The sequence below is a fragment of the Lepidochelys olivacea genome (assembly GCF_965140295.1).
Source record: "Lepidochelys olivacea isolate rLepOli2 genome assembly, chromosome: 9".
NCBI lineage: Eukaryota > Metazoa > Chordata > Testudines > Cheloniidae > Lepidochelys > Lepidochelys olivacea.
The window spans coordinates 63,926,484-63,951,753 of NC_140419.1; the positions used below are offsets into that span (position 1 = coordinate 63,926,484).

At 46.6% G+C, this 25,270-nt stretch overlaps 1 protein-coding gene across 2 annotated transcripts in view; it reads left to right on the forward strand.

Moving 5' to 3' along the window:
- GABRA3 (gamma-aminobutyric acid type A receptor subunit alpha3) overlaps positions 1–25,270 on the forward strand; it is a 131,415-nt gene that overhangs the window by 61,147 nt on the left and 44,998 nt on the right. For both annotated transcript variants that reach the window (XM_084639240.1, XM_084639239.1), the window contains exon 4: positions 23,790–23,857. In XM_084639240.1, the coding sequence (XP_084495366.1) occupies positions 23,790–23,857 (68 nt within the window). The remainder of the gene's footprint in view (positions 1–23,789; positions 23,858–25,270) is intronic.

The following is a 25,270-nucleotide window of genomic DNA, read 5'->3' on the forward strand; positions in this document are numbered from 1 at the left end:
CTAGGATGGAGTCAGATCCCTGATCCGGAACGAGGAGAATGAAATCTGCAGCCTTAGAAAACAGACAAGGATACTATTTCAGGAAGCTATTGACTAGCCAAAACAATACTGCATTAGACAAATGGTTAAAGACAAATCTTTCAATGCAATTAGAGGGCAATCTGATGCAAGGTTCTCCTTGATAATACCCTAAGGCTTTCACTAGCCCCAACCTTGCTAAAGCATGATATTTATTTCATTCATTATATTGTTTCCTTTATCACTGTGTGTTTTAATATACTCTAGAGTACTTAAGAGGACAGATTGCCCAAACCCAGTGCAATAAGTGCATTTGTAACCCCTCACACTTACAGTCCCCAACACACTATCTATCAAAGGTACTTTTATGGCCCCTCTTGCTGCAGTATCTGAGCACTTCACAATTTTTAATGCATTGTTAATGTGAGGCTAGACAGTGCTATTGTCCCCAGTTTACAAATGAGGAAGTGAAGCACAGAGAGGCTAAGTGATTTGCCCAAGAGTCCACAAGAAGTTTTTTGTGTGCAAGGAACTGAACCTGGGTGTCTCCAAACCCCAGTCTAGCACCCTAACTATTGAATCATCCTTCTGCTCTTCATAGCATTGTAGGACTGGAAGGGACCTCGAGAGGTCAACTAGTCCAGTCCCCAGCTCTCAAGTCAGGCCTAAGTATTATCTGGACAGGTGATTGTCTAACCTGCTCTTAAAGACCTCCAATGGTGGGAATTCCACAACCTCTCTCTTAAATTGCATTCTCCTCTTGTGATTAATCCACTTAGAGGTTAACAGTCTACTATTGCCACCAGCTAATAGGGTTACTCTTTTAGCCCAGGTGACAGTGTTCAGTGCTGAAGGTCATGGGATCAAACCCTGCTGATAGCTCATGGCTGGAGGTTACAACTGAAAGCTTGGGCTAAGTGTACTCATACTACCTGCAGAAGCAAAAGCTGATGTCTGAAGGCTATCCTTTTGAGCAGTCTAGATGCACACACTCCTACGTGCAAATACAGGAACACACACACACAGGCTTTGCTAATAAAGCCAATGTACACAACACTACAGTTGTCCTTGCCCCTTCCTGAAAATCAGTGGGAGTTGGGCACCTAACTTCCTTAAATGGATTTGTATTTTTTGTATACAATGTCATGAACCACTCATGGATCCTGATAGGAGATGGGGTAGTGGGGGATAATACACCTTGACAGGGACAAATGTCATTTCCCTCCAGTGTGCTGCAGCAGCATCAAGTGCAGGAGATTATGCTTGGGCTCAGAGGAAGCATTATACCCCATCATACCAGTGGCCCATCTAGTTATATATACCATCTCTGGCAGGGGCCAGCACCAGCTGTTTCAAAGGAACATGCAAGAAACCTTGTAGTGTAATAACCTGCTCATAGAAAAAATTTCTTCCTAACTGCAGTGAGTTAGTGGTTGGCTTATACCATGAAACAAGGAGGCTTCTATCCTTTAATTTTGATCCTATCTAATGTTACTGTGGATTGTTCTCATTGTCCACATAAACATCCATCTGTTTCTTGGCCTCATGTTATCTTGTGGCATGGAGTTTCACAGGTTAACTATATATTGTGTTTGTTTCCTTTGTATTAATTTTAAATGTATTCCTTTCAATTGTATGGAATGTCCCTTTATTCTTAAATATTATGAGAAAAAGTAAATACAAGTGCCCCAATCTACCATCTCCTTACTGTTCATTATTTCAAAGACCTCTGCCATCATCTCTAAATGAAGAAGCTCCAGTCCTTTCACTCTCACCTTGTGTTGAAGTTTTTCTGTGCCCCCAATCATTTTGGTGTCTCTTTCTGGACCTCTTCTATTTCTGAAACATTTTTGTGGGGATGGGCGACCAGAACTGAACACGGTATTCAAGATGAGGGTGCTCTCATGATTTATTTCATGGCAGAATTATTCACGTATTATTTATACATTCATATTTATTGTGCATCCATTTACAATGGGCTATAATATAAAATATGTTGAGCGTTATATCAGATTTCCCTTTTTTGTAAAGTGGCATATTGTATATTTGAAAACCATGACAGGAGCTGGCTCCTACAGCTTGAAGCGAAAAGAGCCCGTAGGAAGCAAGCAGCTCCCAACCAAGATACATATATTTACAATAACTGCCAAAGATCATGCAAATCTCACATTGGACTATTCAGTCACATGAGACATTGCAAACCATCTGCATCATAGGCTGCAATTCCCACCATCTCTTGTAGGATGCCAATAACAATACCCACATTTTATAATGTTCAAACTATATTTAAGATATTATCTCTCGTGTGCTCACACACTATAGTATGCTTTTGGCAAATAAATATAAGCCAAAATTTTCAAACTTGTGTGCCTGACCTTTGAGACTAACCTCCATAGTCTAGGGTCTTAAATAAGTAACTTGACATTCAAAGAGAAGACTTTCTGTGTGAGATTGGGCCAGTTGCTTTGGGCCAAATTCTAAATATACCATATCCTGTAAGTGGCTCACTGCGGTTAGTGAGGCCACTTGTGGAGTAAGTCAGAATCTGCTGATGTTGAGCCACTGAAATGCCCACTGACTTCTGAAAACCAGGCCACTTATTTAACCCATTGACTGTAGAAACACAAGTATGAATGTTTTGGCTGTGCCTGCTCTGTGCCTCAGTTTCCCCTCTGTGAAATGGGGATAGTGAATTTGCCCTCTCTTGCTAAGTGCTTTGAGATCTTGAGATGAAACGGGCTATTTAAGAGTTAGTTATTAATTTTATTTAGTTTATTGATTTTAATTAGTTTAGTTTAGTGGCAGAGGTCTGTGTTTCTGGAGGGAAAGGTGGTGAGTACTGCTCCTGAAGCTGCATACATGTGGTCACTGGCTAACCAGCAATGGTGGGGTCTTTGTGTACGTATGTGGCCAAAAGACCTTTACGAGTGCTTGTCTGAAATGATTTCTGTTGACATTGTGTCTTCAGGGGGAGAAAATGTCCTGTGACGTGGAATCACTTCTAGAATAATGTGCCTTTTCCTCTGCTGCCCTGCATGGGTTTTCAGAAACTCTTTAATTGTACGGTGTTTGTTGAAGGGGTAGGGCCAGCTGGTGAATGCTGAAGTTTCAATGGACCTAAGCTAGTGTATCCGAGCTGAGGATCTGGCCCCCATCTCCGAAATGATCATAGAATCATAGAATATCAGGGTTGGAAGGAACCTCAGGGGATCATCTAGTCCAGCCCCCCTGCTCAAAGCAGGACCAATCCCCAACTAAATCATCCCAGCCAGGGCTTTATCAAGCCTGACCTTAAAAACCTCAAAGGAAGGAGATTCCACCACCTCCCTAGGTAACCCATTTCAGTGCTTCACCACCCTCCTAGTGAGAAAGATTTTCCTAATATCCAACCTAAACCTCCCCAACTGCAACTTGAGACCATTACTCCTTGTTCTGTCATCTGGTACCACTGAGAACAATCTAGATCCATCCTCTTTGGAACCGCCTTTCAGGTAGTTGAAAGCAGCTATCAAATTCCCCCTCATTCTTCTCTTCTGCAGACTAAACAATCCCAGTTTCCTCATCCTCTCCTTATAAGTCGTGTGTTCCAGTCCCCTAATCATTTTTGTTGCCCTCCGCTGGATGCTTTCCAATTTTTTCACATCCTTCTAGTAGTGTGGGGCCCAAAACTGGAAACAGTACTCCGGATGAGGCCTCACCAATGTCGAATAGAGGGAAACGATCACGTCCCTCGATCTGCTGGCAATGCCCCTACTTATACATCCCAAAATGCCATTGGCCTTCTTGACAACAACGGCATACTGTTGACTCGTATCCAGCTTCTCAGCCACTGTAACCCCTAGGTCCTTTTCTGCAGAACTACTGCCTAGCCGTTCAATCCCTAGTCTGTAGCAGTGCATGGAATTCTTCTGTCCTAAGTGCAGGACTCTGCATTTGCCTTTGTTGAACCTCATCAGATTTCTTTTGACCCAATCCTCTAATTTGTCTAGGGCCCTCTGTATCCTATCCCTGCCCTCCAGTGTATCTACCACTCCTCCCAGTTTAGTGTCATCTGCAAACTTGCTGAGGGTGCAATCCACACCATCCTCCAGATGATTAATGAAGATATTGAACAAAACCAGCCCCAGGACCGACCCTTGGGTCACTCCACTTGATACCGGCTGCCAACTAGACATGGAGCCATTGATCACTACCTGTTGAGCCCGACGATCTAGCCAGCTTTCTATCCACCTTATAGTCCATTCATCCCGCCCATACTTCTTTAACTTGCTGGCAAGAATACTGTGGGAGACCGTATCAAAAGCTTTGCTAAAGTCGAGGAATAACACGTCCACCGCTTTCCCCTCCTCCACAGAGCCAGTTATCTCGTCATAGAAGGTGATTAGATTAGTCAGGCATGACTTGCCCTTGGTGAATCCATGCTGACTGTTTCTGATCACTTTCCTCTCCTCTAAGTGCTTCAGAATTGATTCCTTGAGGACCTGATCCATGATTTTTCCAGGGATTGAGGTGAGGCTGTCTGGCCTGTAGTTCCAGGGATCCTCCTTCTTCCCTTTTTAAAAGATGGGCACTACATTAGCCTTTTTCCAGTCGTCTGGGACCTCCCCTGATCGCCGGGAGTTTTCAAAGATAATGGCTAATGGCTCTGCAATCACATCCGCCAACTCCTTTAGCACTCTCGGATGCAGCGCATCTGGTCCCATGGACTTGTGCTCGTCCAGATTTTCTAAATGGTCCCAAACTACTTCTTTCTCCACAGTGGGCTGGTCACCTCCTCCCCATGCTGTGCTGCCCAGTGCAGTAGTCTGGGAGCTGACCTTGTTCGCGAAGACAGAGGGAAAAAAAGCATTGAGTACATTAGCTTTTTCCACGTCCTCTGTCATTAGGTTGCCTCCCTGATTCAGTAAGGGGCCCACACTTTCCTTGATTTTCTTCTTGTTGCTAACATACCTGAAGAAACCCTTCTTGTTACTCTTAACATCTCTTGCAAGCTGCAACTCCAGGTGTGATTTGGCCTTCCTGATTTCACTCCTGCATGCCTGAGCAATATTTTTATACTCCTCCTTAGTCATTTGTCCAATCTTCCACTACTGGTAAGCTTGTTTTTTCTGTTTAAGGTCAGCAAGGATTTCACTGTTAAGCCAAGCTGGTCGCCTGCCATATTTACTGTTCTTTCTACACATCGGGATGGTTTGTCCCTGTAACTTCAATAAGGATTCTTTAAAATACAGCCAACTCTCCTGGACTCCTTTTCCCCTCGTGTTATTCTCCCAGGGGATCCTGTCCATCAGTTCCCTGAGGGAGTCAAAGTCTGCTTTTCTGAAGTCCAGGGTCCGTATTCTGCTGCTCTCCTTTCTTCCCTGTGTCAGGATCCTGAACTCGACCATCTCATGGTCACTGCCTCCCAGGTTCCCATCCACTTTCACTTCCCATACTAATTCTTCCCGGTTTGTGAGCAGCAGGTCAAGAAGAGCTCTGCCCCTAGTTGGTTCTTCCAGCATTTGCACCAGGAAATTGTCCCCTACACTTTCCAAAAACTTCCTGGATTTTCTGTGCACTGCTGTATTGCTCTCCCAGCAGATATCAGGATGATTGAAGTCTCCCATGAAAACCAGGGCCTGCGATCCAGTAACTTCCGTTAGTTGCTGGAAGAAAGCCTTGTTCACCTCATCCTCTTGGTCCAGTGGTCTATAGCAGACTCCCATCACGACATTACCCTTGTTGCTCACACTTCTAAACTTAATCCAGAGACGCTCAGGTTTTTCTGCAGTTTCATACTTGAGCTCTGAGCAGTCATACTGCTCTCTCACACACAATGCAACTCCCCTACCTTTTCTACCCTGCCTGTCATAGAATCATAGAATCATAGAATATCAGGGTTGGAAGGGACCCCAGAAGGTCATCTAGTCCAACCCCCTGCTCAAAGCAGGACCAATTCCCAGTTAAATCATCCCAGCCAGGGCTTTGTCAAGCCTGACCTTAAAAACCTGTAAGGAAGGAGATTCTACCACCTCCCTAGGTAACGCATTCCAGTGTTTCACCACCCTCTTAGTGAAAAAGTTTTTCCTAATATCCAATCTAAACCTCCCCCACTGCAACTTGAGACCATTACTCCTCGTTCTGTCATCTGCTACCATTGAGAACAGTCTAGAGCCATCCTCTTTGGAACCCCCTTTCAGGTAGTTGAAAGCAGCTATCAAATCCCCCCTCATTCTTCTCTTCTGCAGGCTAAACAATCCCAGCTCCCTCAGCCTCTCCTCATAACTCATGTGTTCCAGTCCCCTAATCATTTTTGTTGCCCTTCGCTGGACTCTCTCCAATTTATCCACATCCTTCTTGAAGTGTGGGGCCCAAAACTGGACACAGTACTCCAGATGAGGCCTCACCAATGTCGAATAGAGGGGAACGATCACGTCCCTCGATCTGCTCGCTATGCCCCTACTTATACATCCCAAAATGCCATTGGCCTTCTTGGAAACAAGGGCACACTGCTGACTCATATCCAGCTTCTCGTCCACTGTCACCCCTAGGTCCTTTTCTGCAGAACTGCTGCCTAGCCATTCGGTCCCTAGTCTGTAGCTGTGCATTGGGTTCTTCCGTCCTAAGTGCAGGACCCTGCACTTATCCTTATTGAACCTCATCAGATTCCTTTTGGCCCAATCTTCCAATTGGTCTAGGTCCTTCTGTATCCTATCCCTCCCCTCCAGCGTATCTACCACTCCTCCCAGTTTAGTATCATCCGCAAATTTGCTGAGAGTGCAATCCACACCATCCTCCAGATCATTTATGAAGATATTGAATAAAACCGGCCCCAGGACCGACCCCTGGGGCACTCCACTTGATACCGGCTGCCAACTAGACATGGAGCCATTGATCACTACCCGTTGAGCCCGACAATTTAGCCAGCTTTCTACCCACCTTATGGTGCATTCATCCAGCCCATACTTCCTTAACTTGCTGACAAGAATACTATGGGAGACCGTGTCAAAAGCTTTGCTAAAGTCAAGAAACAATACATCCACTGCTTTCCCTTCATCCACAGAACCAGTAATCTCATCATAAAAGGCGATTAGATTAGTCAGGCATGACCTTCCCTTGGTGAATCAATGCTGGCTGTTCCTGATCACTTTCCTCTCATGCAAGTGCTTCAGGATTGATTCTTTGAGGACCTGCTCCATGATTTTTCCAGGGACTGAGGTGAGGCTGACTGGCCTGTAGTTCCCAGGATCTTCCTTCTTCCCTTTTTTAAAGATTGGCACTACATTAGCCTTTTTCCAGTCATCCGGGACTTCCCCGGTTCGCCACGAGTTTTCAAAGATAATGGCCAGTGGCTCTGCAATCACAGCCGCCAATTCCTTCAGCACTCTCGGATGCAACTCGTCCAGCCCCATGGACTTGTGCACGTCCAGCTTTTCTAAATAGTCCCTAACCGCCTCTATCTCCACAGAGGGCTGGCCATCTCTTCCGCATTTTGTGATGCCCAGCGCAGCAGTCTGGGAGCTGACCTTGTTAGTGAAAACAGAGGCAAAAAAAGCATTGAGTACATTAGCTTTTTCCACATCCTCTGTCACTAGGTTGCCTCCCTCATTCAGTAAGGGGCCCACACATTCCTTGGCTTTCTTCTTGTTGCCAACATACCTGAAGAAACCCTTCTTGTTACTCTTGACATCTCTGGCTAGCTGCAGCTCCAGGTGCGATTTGGCCCTCCTGATAACATTCCTACATGCCCGAGCAATATTTTTATACTCTTCCCTGGTCATATGTCCAACCTTCCACTTCTTGTAAGCTTCTTTTTTATGTTTAAGATCCGCTAGGATTTCACCATTAAGCCAAGTTGGTCGCCTGCCATATTTACTATTCTTTCGACTCATCGGGATGGTTTGTCCCTGTAACCTCAACAGGGATTCCTTGAAATACAGCCAGCTCTCCTGGACTCCTTTCCCCTTCAAGTTAGTCCCCCAGGGGATCCTGGCCATCCGTTCCCTGAGGGAGTCGAAGTCTGCTTTCCTGAAGTCCAGGGTCCGTATCCTGCTGCTTACCTTTGTTCCCTGCGTCAGGATCCTGAACTCAACCAACTCATGGTCACTGCCTCCCAGATTCCCATCCACTTTTGCTTCCCCCACTAATTCTACCCGGTTTGTGAGCAGCAGGTCAAGAAAAGCACCCCCCCTAGTTGGCTCCTCTAGCACTTGCGCCAGGAAATTGTCCCCTACGCTTTCCAAAAACTTCCTGGATTGTCTATGCACCGCTGTATTGCTCTCCCAGCAGATATCAGGAAAATTAAAGTCACCCATGAGAATCAGGGCATGCGATCTAGTAGCTTCCGTGAGCTGCCGGAAGAAAGCCTCATCCACCTCATCCCCCTGGTCCGGTGGTCTATAGCAGACTCCCACCACTACATCACTCTTCCTGAACAGTTTATATCCATCCATGACAGTACTCCAGTCATGTGAGTTATCCCACCAAGTCTCTGTTTTTCCAATCACATCATAATTCCTTGACTGTGCCAGGACTTCCAGTTCTCCCAGCTTGTTTCCCAGGCTTCTTGCATTTGTGTATAGGCACTTAAGATAACTCACTGATCGTCCTGCTTTCTTAGTATGAGGCGGGAGCCCTCCCCTCTTGTGCTCTCCTGCTCGTGCTTCCTCCCTGTATCCCACGTCCCCACTCACCTCAGGGCTTTGGTCTCCTTCCCCCGGGGAACCTAGTTTAAAGCCCTCCTCACTAGGTTAGCCAGCCTGCTTGTGAAGATGCTTTTCCCTGTCTTTGTTAGGCAGAGCCTTTCTCTGCCTAGCATTCCTCCTTCTTGGAACACCATCCCATGGTCAAAGAATCCAAAGCCTTCTCTCTGACACCACCTGTGTAGCCATTCGTTGACTTCCACGATTCAACGGTCTCGACCCAGGCCTTTTCCTTCCACAGGGAGGATGGACGAGAACACCACTTGCGCCTCAAACTCCTTTATCCTTCTTTGCAGAGCCACGTAGTCTGCAGTGATCTGCTCAAAGTCATTCTTGGCAGTATCATTGGTGCCCACGTGGAGAAGCGGGAAGGGGTAGCAATCTGAGGGCTTGATGAGTCTCAGCAGTGTCTCCGTCACATCGTGAATCCTAGCTCCTGGCAAGCAGCAGACTTTCTGGCTTTCCCAGTCGGGGCAGCAGATAGATGACTCAGTCCCCCTGAGGAGGGAGTCCTGGACCACCACCAGCAGCCTCCTTCTCTTGGGAGCGATGGTCATGGAACTCCTTTCCCTAAAACAGTGCATCTCATGCCTTCCAATCGGCGGAGTCTCCTTCTGCTCCCTTCCCTCAGATGTATCATCTAGTCCACTCTCTGCATTAGTACCTGTGGAGAGAACATGAAAACGGTTGCTTACCTGTATCTGCATTGCTGGTACATGGACATTCCCTTTTCTTCTTCTGGAGGTCACATGCTGCCAAATTTCTTCACCATCCTTCTGTCCCCGCTGTGCAGCCTGCTCTGAATCTTCAGAACATTGTGTCCATAGAAGCATATCCTGACATCTGTCCAGGAAATCTTCAGTTTCTCTTATGCAACGCAGGGTCGATACTTGTTTCTCCAGACCTTGAACCTTCTCTTCTAATATGGAGACCAGCTTGCACTTTGTACAGACAAGGTCGCTTCTGTCCTGTGGAAGAAAGACAAACATGGCACATTCTGGGCAGGTAACAACAGCTGAACACTCACCATCCATATTACCTTCCTTCTAAGAGCTTCCTCAAGTGCTGTAGTAACTATTCAGAGAAACCTGCAAGATGAAAGCCTCAGTGGGCTCTCCCCACGCAAACTCCCAGGCAAACTCCCTCTGTTAGCCTCTCTGCTGGTTCTCAGCCGACTGCCTTTTTATAACAGTCAAGCCCACAAAAGGCTCAACTGGAACAAAGCAGTCCTAATTCACACTTTTCAAACAGTCAAGCACACGGTCAAACTGACAAACTGTCCCTGCAACGGACACTCAGATGCTCACCAACACAGCCCGGCTCATGCAGCACTTAGCGTACCTCCTCTTGGACGGATCCCAGGCAAACTCCCTCTGTTAGCCTGATTCCCAATCCCCTTTCCTTTCAGGTCCTTATTGTTAATGGAGTGTCTTTCGCTGCTCCCAGTGGCTCATTCTTAACAAAAGTCCTTCCTCCCAGGGCATGAATGAAATGGAGAGAGGAAAAGCTCTCTTCTTCCCCTCCATCCCCAGGACTGTGCTCTCTCTCGCTAGTCACTATGAAAACACATTGGGGCTCTCACAGGTGGACATGCAATGAAGGAAAACAAGAAACATCCCCAAGTCAAAACCAGTAGAGAGGAGAAAAGTGGCTTTCATAGAATCATAGAATATCAGGGTTGGAAGGGACCTCAGGAGGTCATCTAGTCCAACCCCCTGCTCAAAAGCAGGACCCATCCTCAATTAAATCATCCCAGCCAGGGCTTTGTCAAGCCTGACCTTAAAAACTTCTAAGGAAGGAGATTCCACCACCTCCCTAGGCAACGCATTCCAGTGTTCCACCACCCTCCTAGTGAAAAAGTTTTTCCTAATATCCAACCTAAACCTCCCCCACTGCAACTTGAGAGCTGTTAAGATTGAGGGCTTTGCTGAGAGCTGTTAAGATGTGCCTGAGCTCCTGACTCTTGTCTCTCTCACTCTCTCAGATGCAGTTTTGATGCCGGAGGAGGCACCAGCAGCTTTCCTCTCTTCACCCCCGCCTGCCCCCAGCCCCAGTGCCTTGGACTGTGCTGGCAGGGCAATGCTGGGGAGGCTATTCTGGTTTCTCTTTTTCCCACCAGCAAAAGCACATGGGCTTGGATGTCTGGAGTTGATGGGCCAGTGTGGCAAGGCCAGTCTTGGGGAGCCTTGTTCTGCCAGATGATTTCTTCTGTGTTGCTGCTCCCAAGCAAGAGCCACAGACTCTGCAATGTCCCGCACCACAGAGCAGTAGTCAGGGAGACAGTAAGGGTTTGTTGTTCCTAGCAGAGACCTGGGAGGTGAGGCATTCCTGTTTCTGTCATTCTGGCTTGGTGTATTCTTTAGTGACACTAGATTATTGGGTCACCTTTGTGTTATTCTTTCATCGCCTCCTTTGCTCCTGTTTCCTCTTCCTCTATTAATACTGTAGTGCCAGGCCTCAGGGCTGCCCTGTGGGATTGCATTAGTGAACCAGGGAGTCCACAGGGTCTGGCTGTGTCCAGTAGCCTCAATAGAGAATTCCCTTTGTATTCATTCCAGACCAGTCCTGTCTCTTCTCTACTGTGACACAGACCAATCCTCCTCCATTCACAGGGTTCTCTCACCCATCCTTTTCTTTCCTCCCTCATTGCTAGTAAAAGCTGCACCCTTCTAACTTGGGAGGGGCGCATTCTTGCCGGCGGTCCTGATTCCAGAACCACAGGAAACCCCAGGGATTCCACTCCTAGGTTGCCTTCTGAAACCCAGGTCAGGCTGGCAGGAACAGAAAGTCATGGCCATCTGCTGGCTTATGTGGGGGCCACTGTTGGTCTCCATCCATTCCTTATGGGCAAGTGTTTGCACCAGCAAATTGGCCCCAAATGGCCTGCACTATTGAGACGCCAATGGGCACCCTCTGGCCTGGAGTGGTTCCTTTCTGTTCATTGCTGAGGCTCAGGGTGTCGGGGAGAGTTTACATGTAGTTGTTCAATGGGTGATCTGTGCACTTTGGTCACCTGGGCTGTTAATGAAGCTCTAACTCCAATGAAAGAAAAGAACAGGATGGGTCTCCGCTAACTCCAGGGACTCCGAGGGAGCTGTGCCAGCAATAAATCTGGCCCAGTATATCTTGGACAGCAATGTGGTTCATTTGGCTGGAGACAACAGAGTTTGCAGGGATTGTGTTGTCCTATTTTTGGATTTAGGGTGTGCGGCGTTATTCCCAGCCTACACCCGGCATTTGGCTTGTTCTCTACATGACAGAGATGAGGCTGATTGCCCACACAGAACGCTCTCAACCCACACCAGTAGTGGTGCCAGGGGAGGAGGACCAGGGCAATGTGTAGCGGGAGAGAATTACTTGTTGACAAAAGGGGTTTGGTTGGTTGAGTAACTAGGGATGTGATAGCAGCACAGAGAGCTTGCTCACACTGAGCTCAGGGGCAGATTATGGCGTGTATGTGCTCAAGACAGGAAGGAATAAGCAGGAGCGGAAGTGCAGAAGAACCAGGGAACCCTGGAGTAATTCCAGCTAGGGGAGTGCTGGCTTAGCCCCTCATTAGTATGATGAGAATTACTCCTGGGGGAATTCTGTGCCACTGCGCATCTTCAGAGTTTATGACCCCCGCAGATTTCTTTGCTTCCCTAAGGAAAAATGACTTTCTGATGAGGAAACAAAAGGAAGCCACAAGAGCAGTGACCCTCCCCAGCAGTATGTTTCGGGTGCCCAGGGCTGCCGGCACAGAGGTAAATCACTGTGGGGCAGGGGGCAGGACTGGGGAAGACCCGGCTGATGGCTCTGCTGGGCTGGGGAGGATGGGACTTCCTCTTCCCCTGCATGGCATCTCACTCCCAGGTTTCTTCCCTGGCTGTAGAAAGCTCTGCAAACTCTCCCCTGCGCGCTTCCTGCACCCATCGCTCCTCAGCTGCAGGGGGAGGGATCACTGCACATGGAGCTGCTCCCCCATCCACCCAACCCCCGTGCATCCAGATCCCCTCATACCCAGACCCCCCCACTCAGCCTCACCTCCTCCCCCGCACCCAGAAGCCCCCGACGAACCCCACTCCCTCTGCACCAACCCAGTGAGCCACCCGCACCCAGATCCCCAGCATACCAAGCCCCAACCAGCTGCACCTGGATCTCCACACCACTGAGCCCCACTCCCCTAGCATCTGGACCCCACCACTGAGCCCCCCACATCCAGACCCCCCTGCCCAGCTCTATCCCCCCCACACCCAGACACCCCTTCTGCTGAGCCCCAACTACCTGCACCTGGACCCCCCCTGCAGAGTCCTGTTGCACCGAGAGCCACTCAACAAGCCCCTGTGCATCCAGATCACGCCCCCGACCAGGATCTCCCACAGAGACACCCACACCCAGATTGCCCCACACAGAATGCTCTCAACTCACACCTGGATCCCCTCTCCACCACTAAGTCCCTACACACTTGGATCTTGCCTTGCTGAGCCTGCCTGCCCACACCTGGCGAACCTTGCACAGAGGGCCAGGGCCCTGGGGTGTTTCTGGGGCAGGCCCTGTCCTTGCTCTGTGTCAGGGTTGCTTGCAGCCTCACCGCTGACTACGTGTCCTGAAGGGGGAGCTGCACAGTGATCTCCCACCTCTGTGCAGCCATTGGCCTGTGCTCCCCAATGCCATGCTGGAGCTTCCACATTTATATGACAAATAAAATTTGCAGAATTTTGCAGAATTTTAAAATATTGTGTGCAGAATTTTTATTTTTTTGGCACAGAATTTTTTAATGTTTTGGAGCAGAATGCCCTCAGGAGTAGAGAATCAAGCTCCGGTTCCCTGCTCCACACCATACAAGGACCTGCTCAGGACCAAAGGGGGCTGGAGAGTGGAGACCCCTGCTTGCAGTGGGTAGGCTCAGTCACTATTGTGTGGTATTAAAGATGTAGTGGGATTTCAAGTCTGCTTGGTGAAGTCCATTGCTCTGCTGAAACTGACGGGACCCCCTGCTACCCAGAGAAAAGGTCTGCCAGAGACTAAAACTGGTGCTGCACTGGATCTTAGCCAGATGGTCCCTGTGATAAAGGGGGGTTGGAGAGCAAATGCGGGAGGTGGGGTGAGTCCGAAGGCCCGGTGTTCAATGGGATTTAATCTCTGGAATGAGAAGGGAGGAACCTGAGGGTGGAGCTTCTTGATGAGGGGACTACAGTGCTCCTCCCACTTCAGGAGAGCGCTGCCGTGTTTCTGGTACTCTTTGTTGCACAGTCCCAGCTCTGTTAAGCCTCAGACACATTAATCGAAGGCAGTTCTCCTGGGGCAGCAGTAAAGGTCGCAGAAGGAAAAGACATTTCTATTCCTCTTTTATTTCTAGGGCTAAAATTGGAAAGAAATTAAATCTCCAAAATGAGAAGCTGAGAAAATGAAGAATGAGAGAGCCATAAAGCCTCTGTGCGCAGCTGCAGAAATTACCTTCTAGTACTTAGGTGTTTCATCCATCTGAAGATAGCAAGGACTTGGGAGGTGACAAGAATTTAAAGTTTTCAGCCGAGACTCTGCTCAGTGTGTTTCTTCTCCATAGGGATGTTGTGTTTAAATAAATTGCAAAAAGAAGAGCAAAGTAGACACAACTCTCAGGGAGAAAGAAGCCTCTGCTATATCACAGCACAGCATCTGAGAATCTGCTGCTGTGAGACACTACAGTGTCCCCTTGCTATATCATCACGGCAAGGCACCCAGGAACTCCTAGCACTAACCTCCCACTACATCCCCTCTGCTAGATCACAGCACAGCCTCTGAGAACCTACCGCACTGAGACTCAACTGCATTCCCTCTGCTAGATCATAATACAGCCCCCAGGAACCCCCAGCACTGGGACTGAACTGCATTCCCTCTGCTATATCATAATACAGCCCCCAGGAACCCCCAGCACTGGGACTGAACTGCATTCCCTCTGCTATATCATAATACAGCCCCCAGGAACCCCCAGCACTGGGACAGAACCGCATTCCCTCTGCTATATCACAGCACAGCATCTGAGAGCTCCAGCACTAAGACACGAGCGCATCAGAGTGAATAATGGATTATTTTGGTTCTGCAGCAGAACAGAAAAATCCGGGGGGTGGGAGTGGGGGGGAGAATCCACTTTGAACTGAAACCATTTTTTAAAAAAAACTTATCGTCAAATCAAAAAACTAAAAAAAATGCATTGAATGAACCCAAATATCTTTTGTGTCAACATGAAACAATTTTTGTGTGTGTTCTTGTTTAAATTCAGCAGCTTTCAGGTGTTTTTCACCTTATTTAATTTTTTTAATTGGCCAAATTGGAAAACAAAGTGTCATGTTGAAACTCATTTTTTCCCAGGTTTTTATGACTCACTATTTGTCAGATTTGACCTGAATTCACAAATAATTCCAGAGCCCTGAAAATGCTTTTTACTGAGACATTTCTGTCAGAGACAAAATATGTTGCTGAGCTCTAGACATGACTGTAGCCAGGACCCACCGGTACTGCATCTCTCTCATCTAACAGTTCACAGCACATAGCTACTTCCAGGACTGTGATAAAACTGCATCCATCTCAGTTGGCACTTGTATACACCGATCTCTGTTGACCCTGCCCACCTCATAAACATCAGTGCAGCTAACCTCACAAAACCCCTTGGAGATAGGGTGGTATTGTTGTCTCATTTTAAAACTGAGGCATAGGGAGCCTAAGTGACTTGTGTATCCAAAATTATGCACAAAGGCTGGAGTCAATAATTGAATTCAGTCCCTGGCTGGTGCTTTAAACTACAAGCCCATCCTTTCTCTGATATTGCTGGCTTGCAGCAAGCACCTACAACCCAGAAGCTCCTGGCATTTAGGTATGACACTTTTACCTCTGCCATAATACAGCAAAGAATCCAGGAACCTCTAGCATTAAGACATGACTGCCTAACCTCCAATATAGCTCAGCCTTCCAAAAGGAGCAGTGGGGGCAAAAAAACCAAAACTGAGCTTGATAAGTGTATGGAGGGGATGGTATGATTGGACACCCTAGAGTGGCATGTGGCCCATTGGTGACTGCTAGAAGCAAAAATCCACAACAGCTGGAGATGGGACATTAGCTAGGGAGGGCTCTGAGTTACTACAGAGAATTCTTTCCCAAGTGTCTGCCTGGCGGGTCTTGCCCACATGCTCAGAGTGTAAGTGATTGCCATATTTGGGATGAGGAAGGAATTTTCTCCCAGGTCAGATTGGCAGAAACCTTGAGGATTTTTCGCCTTCCTCTGCAACATGGAGCATGGGTCCCTTGCAGGTTTAAACTAGAGTGAATGGTAAATTCTCTGTAACTTGAAGTCTTTAAATCATGATTTGAGGACTTCAGTAATTCAGCCAGAGGTTCAAGGTCTGTTTCAGGTGTAGGTGAGGTTCTGTGGCCTGTGAGGTGCAGGAGGTCAGGCTAGATGATCATGATGGTCCCTTCTGGCCTTAAAGTCTATGAGCACGGCACCTGGGACTCCCTCAGCACTTTGCAGTTGTGCATCACCACTGCAGTATAACCGCACAGCATCTGAAACACCCCAGCACAGAAGCAAGACTGTGTAACCTCCACTATATTGGCACAATACTCGGAAAGCTCCTGCACTAAGCCTGGACTGCCTCACTCCCCATTTTATTACAGTACACCATTGGGAACACCCCACACTGGGACATGACTGCATCATCTCTGCTAGAATGCAGCCCAGCCTCTGGGATCCCCCAGCACTGCATTACTCCTGCTACGGCACATCACAGTGCAGCATCCACAAACTGACACACAAACATACCAGCAGATTATATTAGGGCTGAGATTCTTAAATAAATAACAGTTGGTGATTACAGCTGAATTTTTAATAACAGCCTTCTTACTTCCCTCCCTCCCCTAATCACTTGTAGAGGCAGTCCCACAGTAGACAGCCAGAGAAGGGAGAGGAATTGAGACAGGGTAATTTGTATTCCAACTCAGCTGCAGCTAGTGCTTCTGAGAAGCAAATAAAAATAGCACTCAGTCATTTTGTAAATAATATCCACCCCCTCGCTTGCCCAGGGAGTCGTGAGCACTTAAATGGGAGATTTCAGGAATGAGTGGGTGGTGAGGGGGTGGCAGGCTGGCTCTGTCTGCAGCACAAAGGATGGGAGCCAGCAAGGAAAAGATGCAGGGACTGGATCATTCAAAGTCTAAGTGATGCACAGCAGCAACAGCCAGGGGTGGGGAGAAAATGGGCCTTTGGCCCCTTATATGAGGCATGTCCCACAAATGCTGTGGCATGGAAGCCCTGCAGTGCCCTGGATAATGCTACTGTAAATGTTCTGCTTGTTGGAATCAGTGGGAGCCGAATCCAGTCATTGGTGCCGAGTGAATACAGCCATTTATTGTCTTTGCAAGCAGGGTAGATCTGGCTTGAGAATTTCTTGGGAAGAGGGAGGGTAGCTTCTGAAGAGGAGCAGGTATTGGGAATACCAGGGTAATGCTTGGGGAAGGGATGTTCTGGCCTCTGTTTTACATTTTCATTGATGATCTGCCCCAGCTCTGGGGGATTTCTGCAACCTGAACCAAGCAGCATTGCCAGGCGAGGAGGGGCGAGTTAATGAATACTTTTCTGCCCTAGGGTGTGTGTGTTGTGGGGGGGGACCTCTACTCAGCCTGCAGTGCATTGCTTCTGCCTGCAAGATTTCTCCAGATGGCATTAGAAACACAAGTACACCCAGACCAGGGAGAACACTCTTTGGCAAAGAAGGATGGTGCAGTGATTAGGGAACTAGCCAGAATCTTGGAAGACCTTGCGTTCAATTCTTTGTTCTGCCACAGACCCTGAGCTATGCTGAGTGCTCATGACATTCAGTGCAGGAGTCCTGGGCAGTGTGAATCCAAGATCTGTGCTCACTACCATGGGAAGTGGAAAGTATGGGGGAAGAGAAGCTTATGCTCAGTGACAGCTCCTCGGGGGTAGGGGTGGACATTACCTAATCTATGCCATGATCTTTCCTGACGGCTGCAAATGGCCACTGAGGGCACCTTCATATGTCCATTTCGGACATCACGACTGGCCCCTCTGTGCACCGCCAGCCGCTGGTTAACTAACACTGCAGTAGCTGTGTAGGATGAGTCTGGCTCCCTCCCACTCACCACGAACAAATGAGAACACCCCCCGCTGGAATCCCAAGCCCTGAAAGATCTGTTTAGCTTGTCTACAGAATTCCCTGCCTTTCCACCAGGGTGCAAAGGGTGATAAATATCAGTGGATTGTTCAAGAGCCCAGCTTCAGTGGTATATTCCCTGTATTAAACAGTTTATAATACAGCAGTACCTAACTTGGTTATGGCCTTGGTCCCATTGTGCTGGGTGCTGTACAAACATGTCAATGACAGTCCTTGCCTCAAAGGGCTTAAAACAGATTGGTATTCAGTGTCAATAAGCTATCATGCAAATGGGTGTATTGATTAATATTATTATTTCTTATTTGTATGACAGTAGCATGTAGAGGCGCCAATCTGGGAACAGGTACTTCATTGTGCCGGGTGCTGTCTGAACATAGCAGAAGTTTTCTGCTCCAGAAGGCTCATGACAAGACAGAGGGAAAGCAACTGCTCAAGGTCATGCAGCAGAGGCAAGAGTAGAAGGCAGCTCACCAGACTCCAGGCTAGTGCCCTAGTTGCTTGAGAACCCTGCCTCCCCTGGCAGGTTAATGACTCTGTCCTAGATACACAGACCTGGAATCAGCATAGGCCCAGCATGCAAAGTGTGTTTTTCTCAGATGCTTATTGTAATTGCCTCATCCTCCCCTTTCTGCCATCCCTCCTCATTTGTTTATTACACGCCACCTGTTACATCTAGTCATGAGCTTCTTTAGGAAAGGGACTGTGTCTTTATTTTGTGTCTGTACAGCGCCTAGCACTACAAAGCCCAGATCCCTGATTGGAGTCTCTAGGTGCTACTGCAGTATCAATACTAGAGATAATGAATAAATTGCACTGGCGGCTGGGAAGGTAGCCCACTGGTGGATTAGAGAATGTTAACATTTAACAAATACAATAGCCACTTGCAAACACAATAGGGAAATCAGGGATGTGACATCACAACATGCACCGTGTTCATTTTATTATTATTTATTATTTGTAGCCCTGTAGCGCTGAAGTCAAGGCCCAGGAGCCCTTGTGATAAGTATAGTACTGACATAAGATGGACCCTGCCCCAAGAGGCTTACAAACTACACATAAGACAAGAGACAACAGCAAGCGGTATTTAGTTTTGATTATTTCTGGCAGTGCATCACAGTGCACCGTACGTCATACACTGGAGAAAGGTGGGCTAAGGACTTGGCTCTCATGAGTTGTATTCCCTGGTCAACTACCAGCTTCCTAAGTGACCTTGTACAAGTCTGTTTTTCTGTTTCCCTGTCTGTAAAATGGGGATCATAACACTAACCTGCCTCCAAGAGGACTGCAAGGCTTCATTCATGAATGAGTGCAACCAGCTTTGAGAGGCTTGGCGGGAAGATGTTAGAGAAGGACCAAGTGTTATTTAATGTTCTGCAGCAGATTTGGTAAAAGTGCTGAAGTGTCCGTGATCCAGCACTCAGCTATTAAATATTTGCTGGGATGTGTGGCAAGATGGCCAGATTTCCATGGACGAATGATCAGGTTTGCAGATTAGGAAGGGGAGAATTAGCGAGGCTGCTCTGCGTTGTATTTTGGACTGTAGTAGAAAAGGCTGCTCTTTGCTTTCTGCCCAGGTAAAAACAGGTGCAATGTGGTCCTGATATTTGCTTTTCCAACCTAATATCTGTAAGATTCTGCTAGGGAGAGAATGTATCATTACCACAGAGCCAGTGAACTCATACAGTGCTAAAAGCAATGCATTGCAGAAGTCCTTGGGTTGCATAATATTGCTAGGATCATGAATGACCTTAATCCCAAAGACTGTAGTTTGCTGTGATCTGCTTGTGCTTTTGTTAGTTCCAACTTTCACAGCTCAACTGGAATTTGTAGGTGGGCGGCAGCTATTTTTTGGTGGAAATCCCTCTAATTCAAAGGCGAGTCCGATTCTGCCTCTCCTATATGGCCAGGGATGTCCCTCAGGCACAGCTTAACTGGAGCGGTTCTGCTGCACATGGGTTCATGGGGGCAGTGTTTGTGGAAGCCAGCGTGCCTGTAAACCCAGCTGCATTGGGTCTCTCTGGGGGCTGCCACACAGAGGAGGCTTAGAGGGTGAACGGCCCAGGGGAGGAGCAACAGTGAGGCTGGCAATTCTATGACTCTGGAATCCACTGACTGAAGTCCCCTTATCCCCTATAGAGCACTGTTTGTGGGACTGCAAGGGTCATCAAGTCCAACCCCTTGCTGAGATGCAAGATGTGTTGGTGTGGTGTGACTCCATTGAATTCAGTGGTGTTTACATCAAGCAGAGTGGAACTTGTGCCCAAATCTGTTGGAGTAGAGGGGTGTGTCTGGCTTTTCTAGAAAGGGGTGGAGGAGTCAGGGCTCTCAGGGCCATGTCATGAGGGTGAATGGCCAAGATACAGAGTGGTTACTTAGTCTAGATGTAGAGGATCTACAGGATAAATTGGTTTCTCTTGCTCAGGGGGCACAGTGGATGAAGCAAGGTGCTGCCCCTGAGCTCTATGTGGGTGGTAAGATGTGACCTATTGTGATCTTTGGACCAAGGTGGAAGCATGGATAGTGGAAGGTGCAGTCACGTGCTCTGTGTTGAAGGTAATGCAACGCTGGCCTGTAACAGACAAAAAGACTAGAAGAGGATTTGGCCAGGATGTGCAGGGTGCATTCCTGAGAGAGAGGTTGAATGGCTATGGTGTCCCTCTGACCTGATGATCCTAGTTGCTACCACATCCCCTTGGGGCTACAGGCAACTAGGTCTAATTTAGAGGTAGCCTTGGTAACTGATCTGGTCCCCGTTCAGTCCCAGGAACAGGGGGACACAAAGGTGGTGATATTTACAGCCATCTTTGTCCCCTCCCCTCCTCAACTGCACCAAACAAGTCTTGGCTACAGCTTGAGGCCATGGCCCAATGCTTTTCCTGAGGCCATTTGACCTGCGGTTTCCAGAACATCCCTGTGACTATAACTGTTTTAATTAAATTGTCTCTTTGATGGATGGTGACGGCTGGACATCCTGATGGCTGACACTGGCTTTCTCGATTATTATTCACTGTGCAGTCTTTGGCATAATTTAGTAACTGACTGTCCAATACATTGTAACACTGTGATTGCAGCTATCTATATATTATATTAAGAAGTATCATTTATGCAAGGAGACGGGAAGGAATAAGTACATACTAGACCAGGGAAAGCCCATTGCCCTTGGGAGCTGATATTACCAAATGGTTCCATCCACTTGGATCCAACAGCCTCTGTCCCAGTACATCATGTGCATGGCTTTGTTTTGCACTGCACCGTGAGGTCCTGTCGTGCGACAGTCCTTACTTGTGCTCTCTCTATCAGAGAGTGTGAATGAGTCAGCAGCAGGGTAGGGAGGTGAGCTGTTCTGTCTGTCCTTCTCTTAGTAACCTGACAAGTTTGTTACTGGATGTGCACTTTCATCCTAGGTTTGCATAGGGTGACCAGATAGCGACTGTGAAAAAACGGGACAGCGGGTGGGGGGTAATAGGTGCCTATATAAGAAAAAGTCCCCCCAAAATGGGACTGTCCCTATAAAAACAGGACATCTGGTCACCCTAGGTATGCAGGTCTCACCGGATAAGCACATGCCAATGTCCAGATGAGGAAAATCCTGGGCCATATCCTGCAGGAGCAAAGGGACCGTAGAGTCTAGGGACTGGACAGTTTACAATAGGCTGCATTCACTGGGACCCTGGATCAGGTCAGATCCATCCAGGTTTGTTTTGTTTGTTCGTTTTTTCCCTCACAACTTCCTAGGCCCAGACACTCTTCTTCAGCTATTTCTGTTACAGAGGCCTCATTGCTAAGCTTGGTATGGAGACAGTGGGAGTTTCAGCTATGCTGAAACTAACTTTACTAAGAAGGGTCTGCAAAAATTACACCTATTTTTTAATTAAACCCATGTGTGCTGTCATCTTCCTTGGGATTGTGCTTAACGTGAGCTTAGAAATAAAGCCACCAGGATCACTCAAAAGCATGTCCCAAAGTCCTCTCTACCTCCCACAAGCCTGCTAACATCTGCTCATCAATTCCTGTTCCAGTTCTCCAACACTTGAATCCTGCAGGTCGCTTTGTGAAATACAGATCCTCTCGCTGACCCACCATCCCTTGCAACATCTCAACCCCTTTCTGTCTAAGCCTCAAAATATTCCATTCTGCAGACCACAAGGAAGGACCATGGCTGGACCTGGATCTCAACATGGTGATTAGTGCTGTAAATTATGGATGTCAGGAATGCTGAAAGGGAAGAGGGAGAAAAAGTAATGCATGTTCTCACCTCATTAGAACTTTTTTCTCTGCTATGTGTCTCATTTTGGGTCCTGCTTGGAAGAAGACGGAGAGATACCCTGAGTCTCTAAGAATTACAAAAGTAACTTGCTTTGCTTAGAAAAATGCCTAATTGAATGCTGTGTACTTCAGAAAGTATACTGCACGTATATTTCTCTTTAACCTTTCACAGCATCAAGACAAGATCAAGGGTTACATATATAGCACAACAATATCAGCCACAGGCTGCCTCGGAAGCTCTCCAATCGTAATAACAAAAGACATGTATACTATATTTTAGCCATTAAGGAGAAGACCCTGCCAGAATGCATTATCTTACTTTAGTTGCAAAACTTTGAACTGTAGAATGAAGCCTCATGATGTGGCAAAATAAATTGAAATGTGACAAAATATCCGTCTGAGAACAGAGGAATTTCCATAGCTGAATTGATCAATGGGCCATCTTCTAGTCCAGGATCACATCTGTAACAGTGGCCAATGCTAGGTACTTAGATGAAGCCAGGAATCTCTCTTACTGACTTCAAATGGACAATTCCATCAGGAGGTACCATTCTGGACATCTAGTCTCATTCAAAGGAGGTGAGAGCACATAGTCTAGTCCTAAACTGATTAACATCTGTTAATGGAAGTTTTCCATTCTAAAGGTCAGATTTGGCCGCATTTCTGTGAGATACCTAGTGAGTAGAGCACTGAACTGGGACCCAAGAGGCCTGGCTGTGATACTGACATGCTGGGTGACCTTGGGCAAGTCACGTCTTTATTCTGTGCCTCGGTTTCCCCATCTATAAAACAGGAATAATGATACTGACCACCTTTGTAAAGTGCTTGAAGATCTACTGATGGAAAGTGCTATATAAGAGCTAGCTACTATTATTATTATTCACATTGAGCAGTACTTAACTCTGACCTGGCTTCAAGCACTTTAGCACATGCTTAACTTTAAACACATTCTTTACTCCCATTGAAGACAATGGGACTTAAGCAAGTGCTTCAAGATAAGCACGTCCTAAAGCGCTTTCCTGAGTTGGGACCTCCCAATGATTTGGGGCTGTTCCTGGAATAAGACATTACTTGGCATCAATACAGGTAGTAAAGTCTGGCAGCTAGGAGATTATAGCAGACAGGTCAATACTAGCTTTTCGAGAGCTATCATTTTTCATGAAAGAGACAAGTAAGAAAACAGCAAATGCAATGAGAGTAAAAGGCAATCCAAATATTGATTCTTGCACATTCAGAGAAACCCAAAACTTTAACAAAACCAGGGTTTCTTAAAACTGGGGAGAAATTCAATGGCCTACTGATCAGGCTGGCAAATACAAAGGGATTTTGGATTAGAGTTTCACAACGTCAGGGTTTACCTCTATACTTAAGATGGATAGAACCATAGAAAATTGTGCATTGTGTGACTGTGTACATTATGTAAATATGCACTGTCTGAATGTACTAGGATATATCCATCCTTGGTGTAACTCTGTGGAAGTCAATGGAGCTGTCCCAGAGATGAATTTGCCCCATAATGGATTATAAAATTGGCCATTGTTCACAACATGATGGTGATGACAATTCAGCACTACAGCAGGGAGGCATCTGGTATGAAAAAACAATGAAATGCTAAAATCTTTTCTGTGCAAATGAAAATACTTCTCTAATTACTTTTCTCTCTTGTTTTTCCCAGACAGTGTAACTGAAGTCAAGACAGACATTTATGTGACAAGTTTCGGCCCTGTCTCAGACACAGACATGGTAGGTGCTGTATAGAGGTCTGACTCTGGGACTCTGGGTGTGTGCATTGTTCTTTTTGTACTGGGTTAATTGGACAAAAGTATGAACTATGGAAACAATGTGGCAAGAAATCTATCCAGGTTGCCTGTGAAATTTCTGCTCAAGCATAAAATCTGGGTAGTGTGCATTATTATTTGTCATTTGCAATAGTGGCAGCCAGCAGATATGGAGCTGGAGATATCTTCAAGAGGGCAACAGTCACAGTAATTCAAGAAGCATAAATTCGTACAGCATAAACCACAGAACTAGATGAGGTCTCATTCCTCTGTAACAAATACCAAGAAATCCCATTCTGTTGCTTTTGGTGGGAGCTTAGTGCAGAAAGCAGTTGCAATAGAAGTTCAAAAAAAGACTCTATTTTGGTTTCACATCTTCTTCTCAATTCCATTTTGGTTTTTGGAAATCCACCAAACATAATCATTGGCATTACTCTAAATCCAGGTACAATAATCTGTGAAGGAATTTCTGTCAGTATCCTTTGGACTAGAACTGGATGAAGGTTTTCAATCAAAGCTCTTTTTTGGTGACAAATGCAGATTTGTTAACACCAAAACGTTTTGCAGATTCATGTCAGTTTTGCTGAATTGTTCATGTTGAGAAAAAAGCACCAACAAAAAACATTCTACAAATGTCGAAAGATTTCAACATTTTCAAAATGAATCATTTCAATGTATCAATTCAGAACAACTTTTTGTTCAAAATTTCCAAAATTTAGAAGTATTTTAAAAAATGCTCAAACTGAAACAGAACATTTTGGTTTGGGTCAAACAAAACATTTCATTCGCCCTGAAATGATTTTTTTTCAACTTCTTGGTTCAACAAAAACGCTTGAAAATTTTTCATTTTGTGTAGACCCAAAATTATTTTTTTATTATTATTATTGTTTTTCAGAACTGCTAGCAAAACAAAAAAATCAGTTATTCACACAGCTCTATTTTACAAGCTAAGGGTACTTCTATACAGGGCTAAAAGAAACTCAGCACCGCTGCAGCTGGCCCAGGTCAGTTGTCTTAGGCTAGTGGGGCTCGGGTTGTAGGGCTAAAAATTATGATGTAGACTTTTGGGCTTGGCTGGAGGCTTTGCCAGCTGGTCCTGGCTTGGACAGCTGTGGCCATGCAGCAGGTTTTTTATCCCTGTGTAGACATGGGCCAAAAGGTGAAATACTGGCCCTGTTGAACTTGATGGGTATTTTTCATTGACATCGTGGGGGAGAGAGGGGCAGGATTTCTCCCTATGTTTCATTGCTCAGCGCAGCCATTTGGGACATCCAGGTGCATGGAAGGGAGAGGGGAGGAGAGACATGTTTACTCACCAGAAGGACGTCCATGGAAACCGAAAGCATTTTCTAATGTGGTCCAATTGTATCTCCAATTC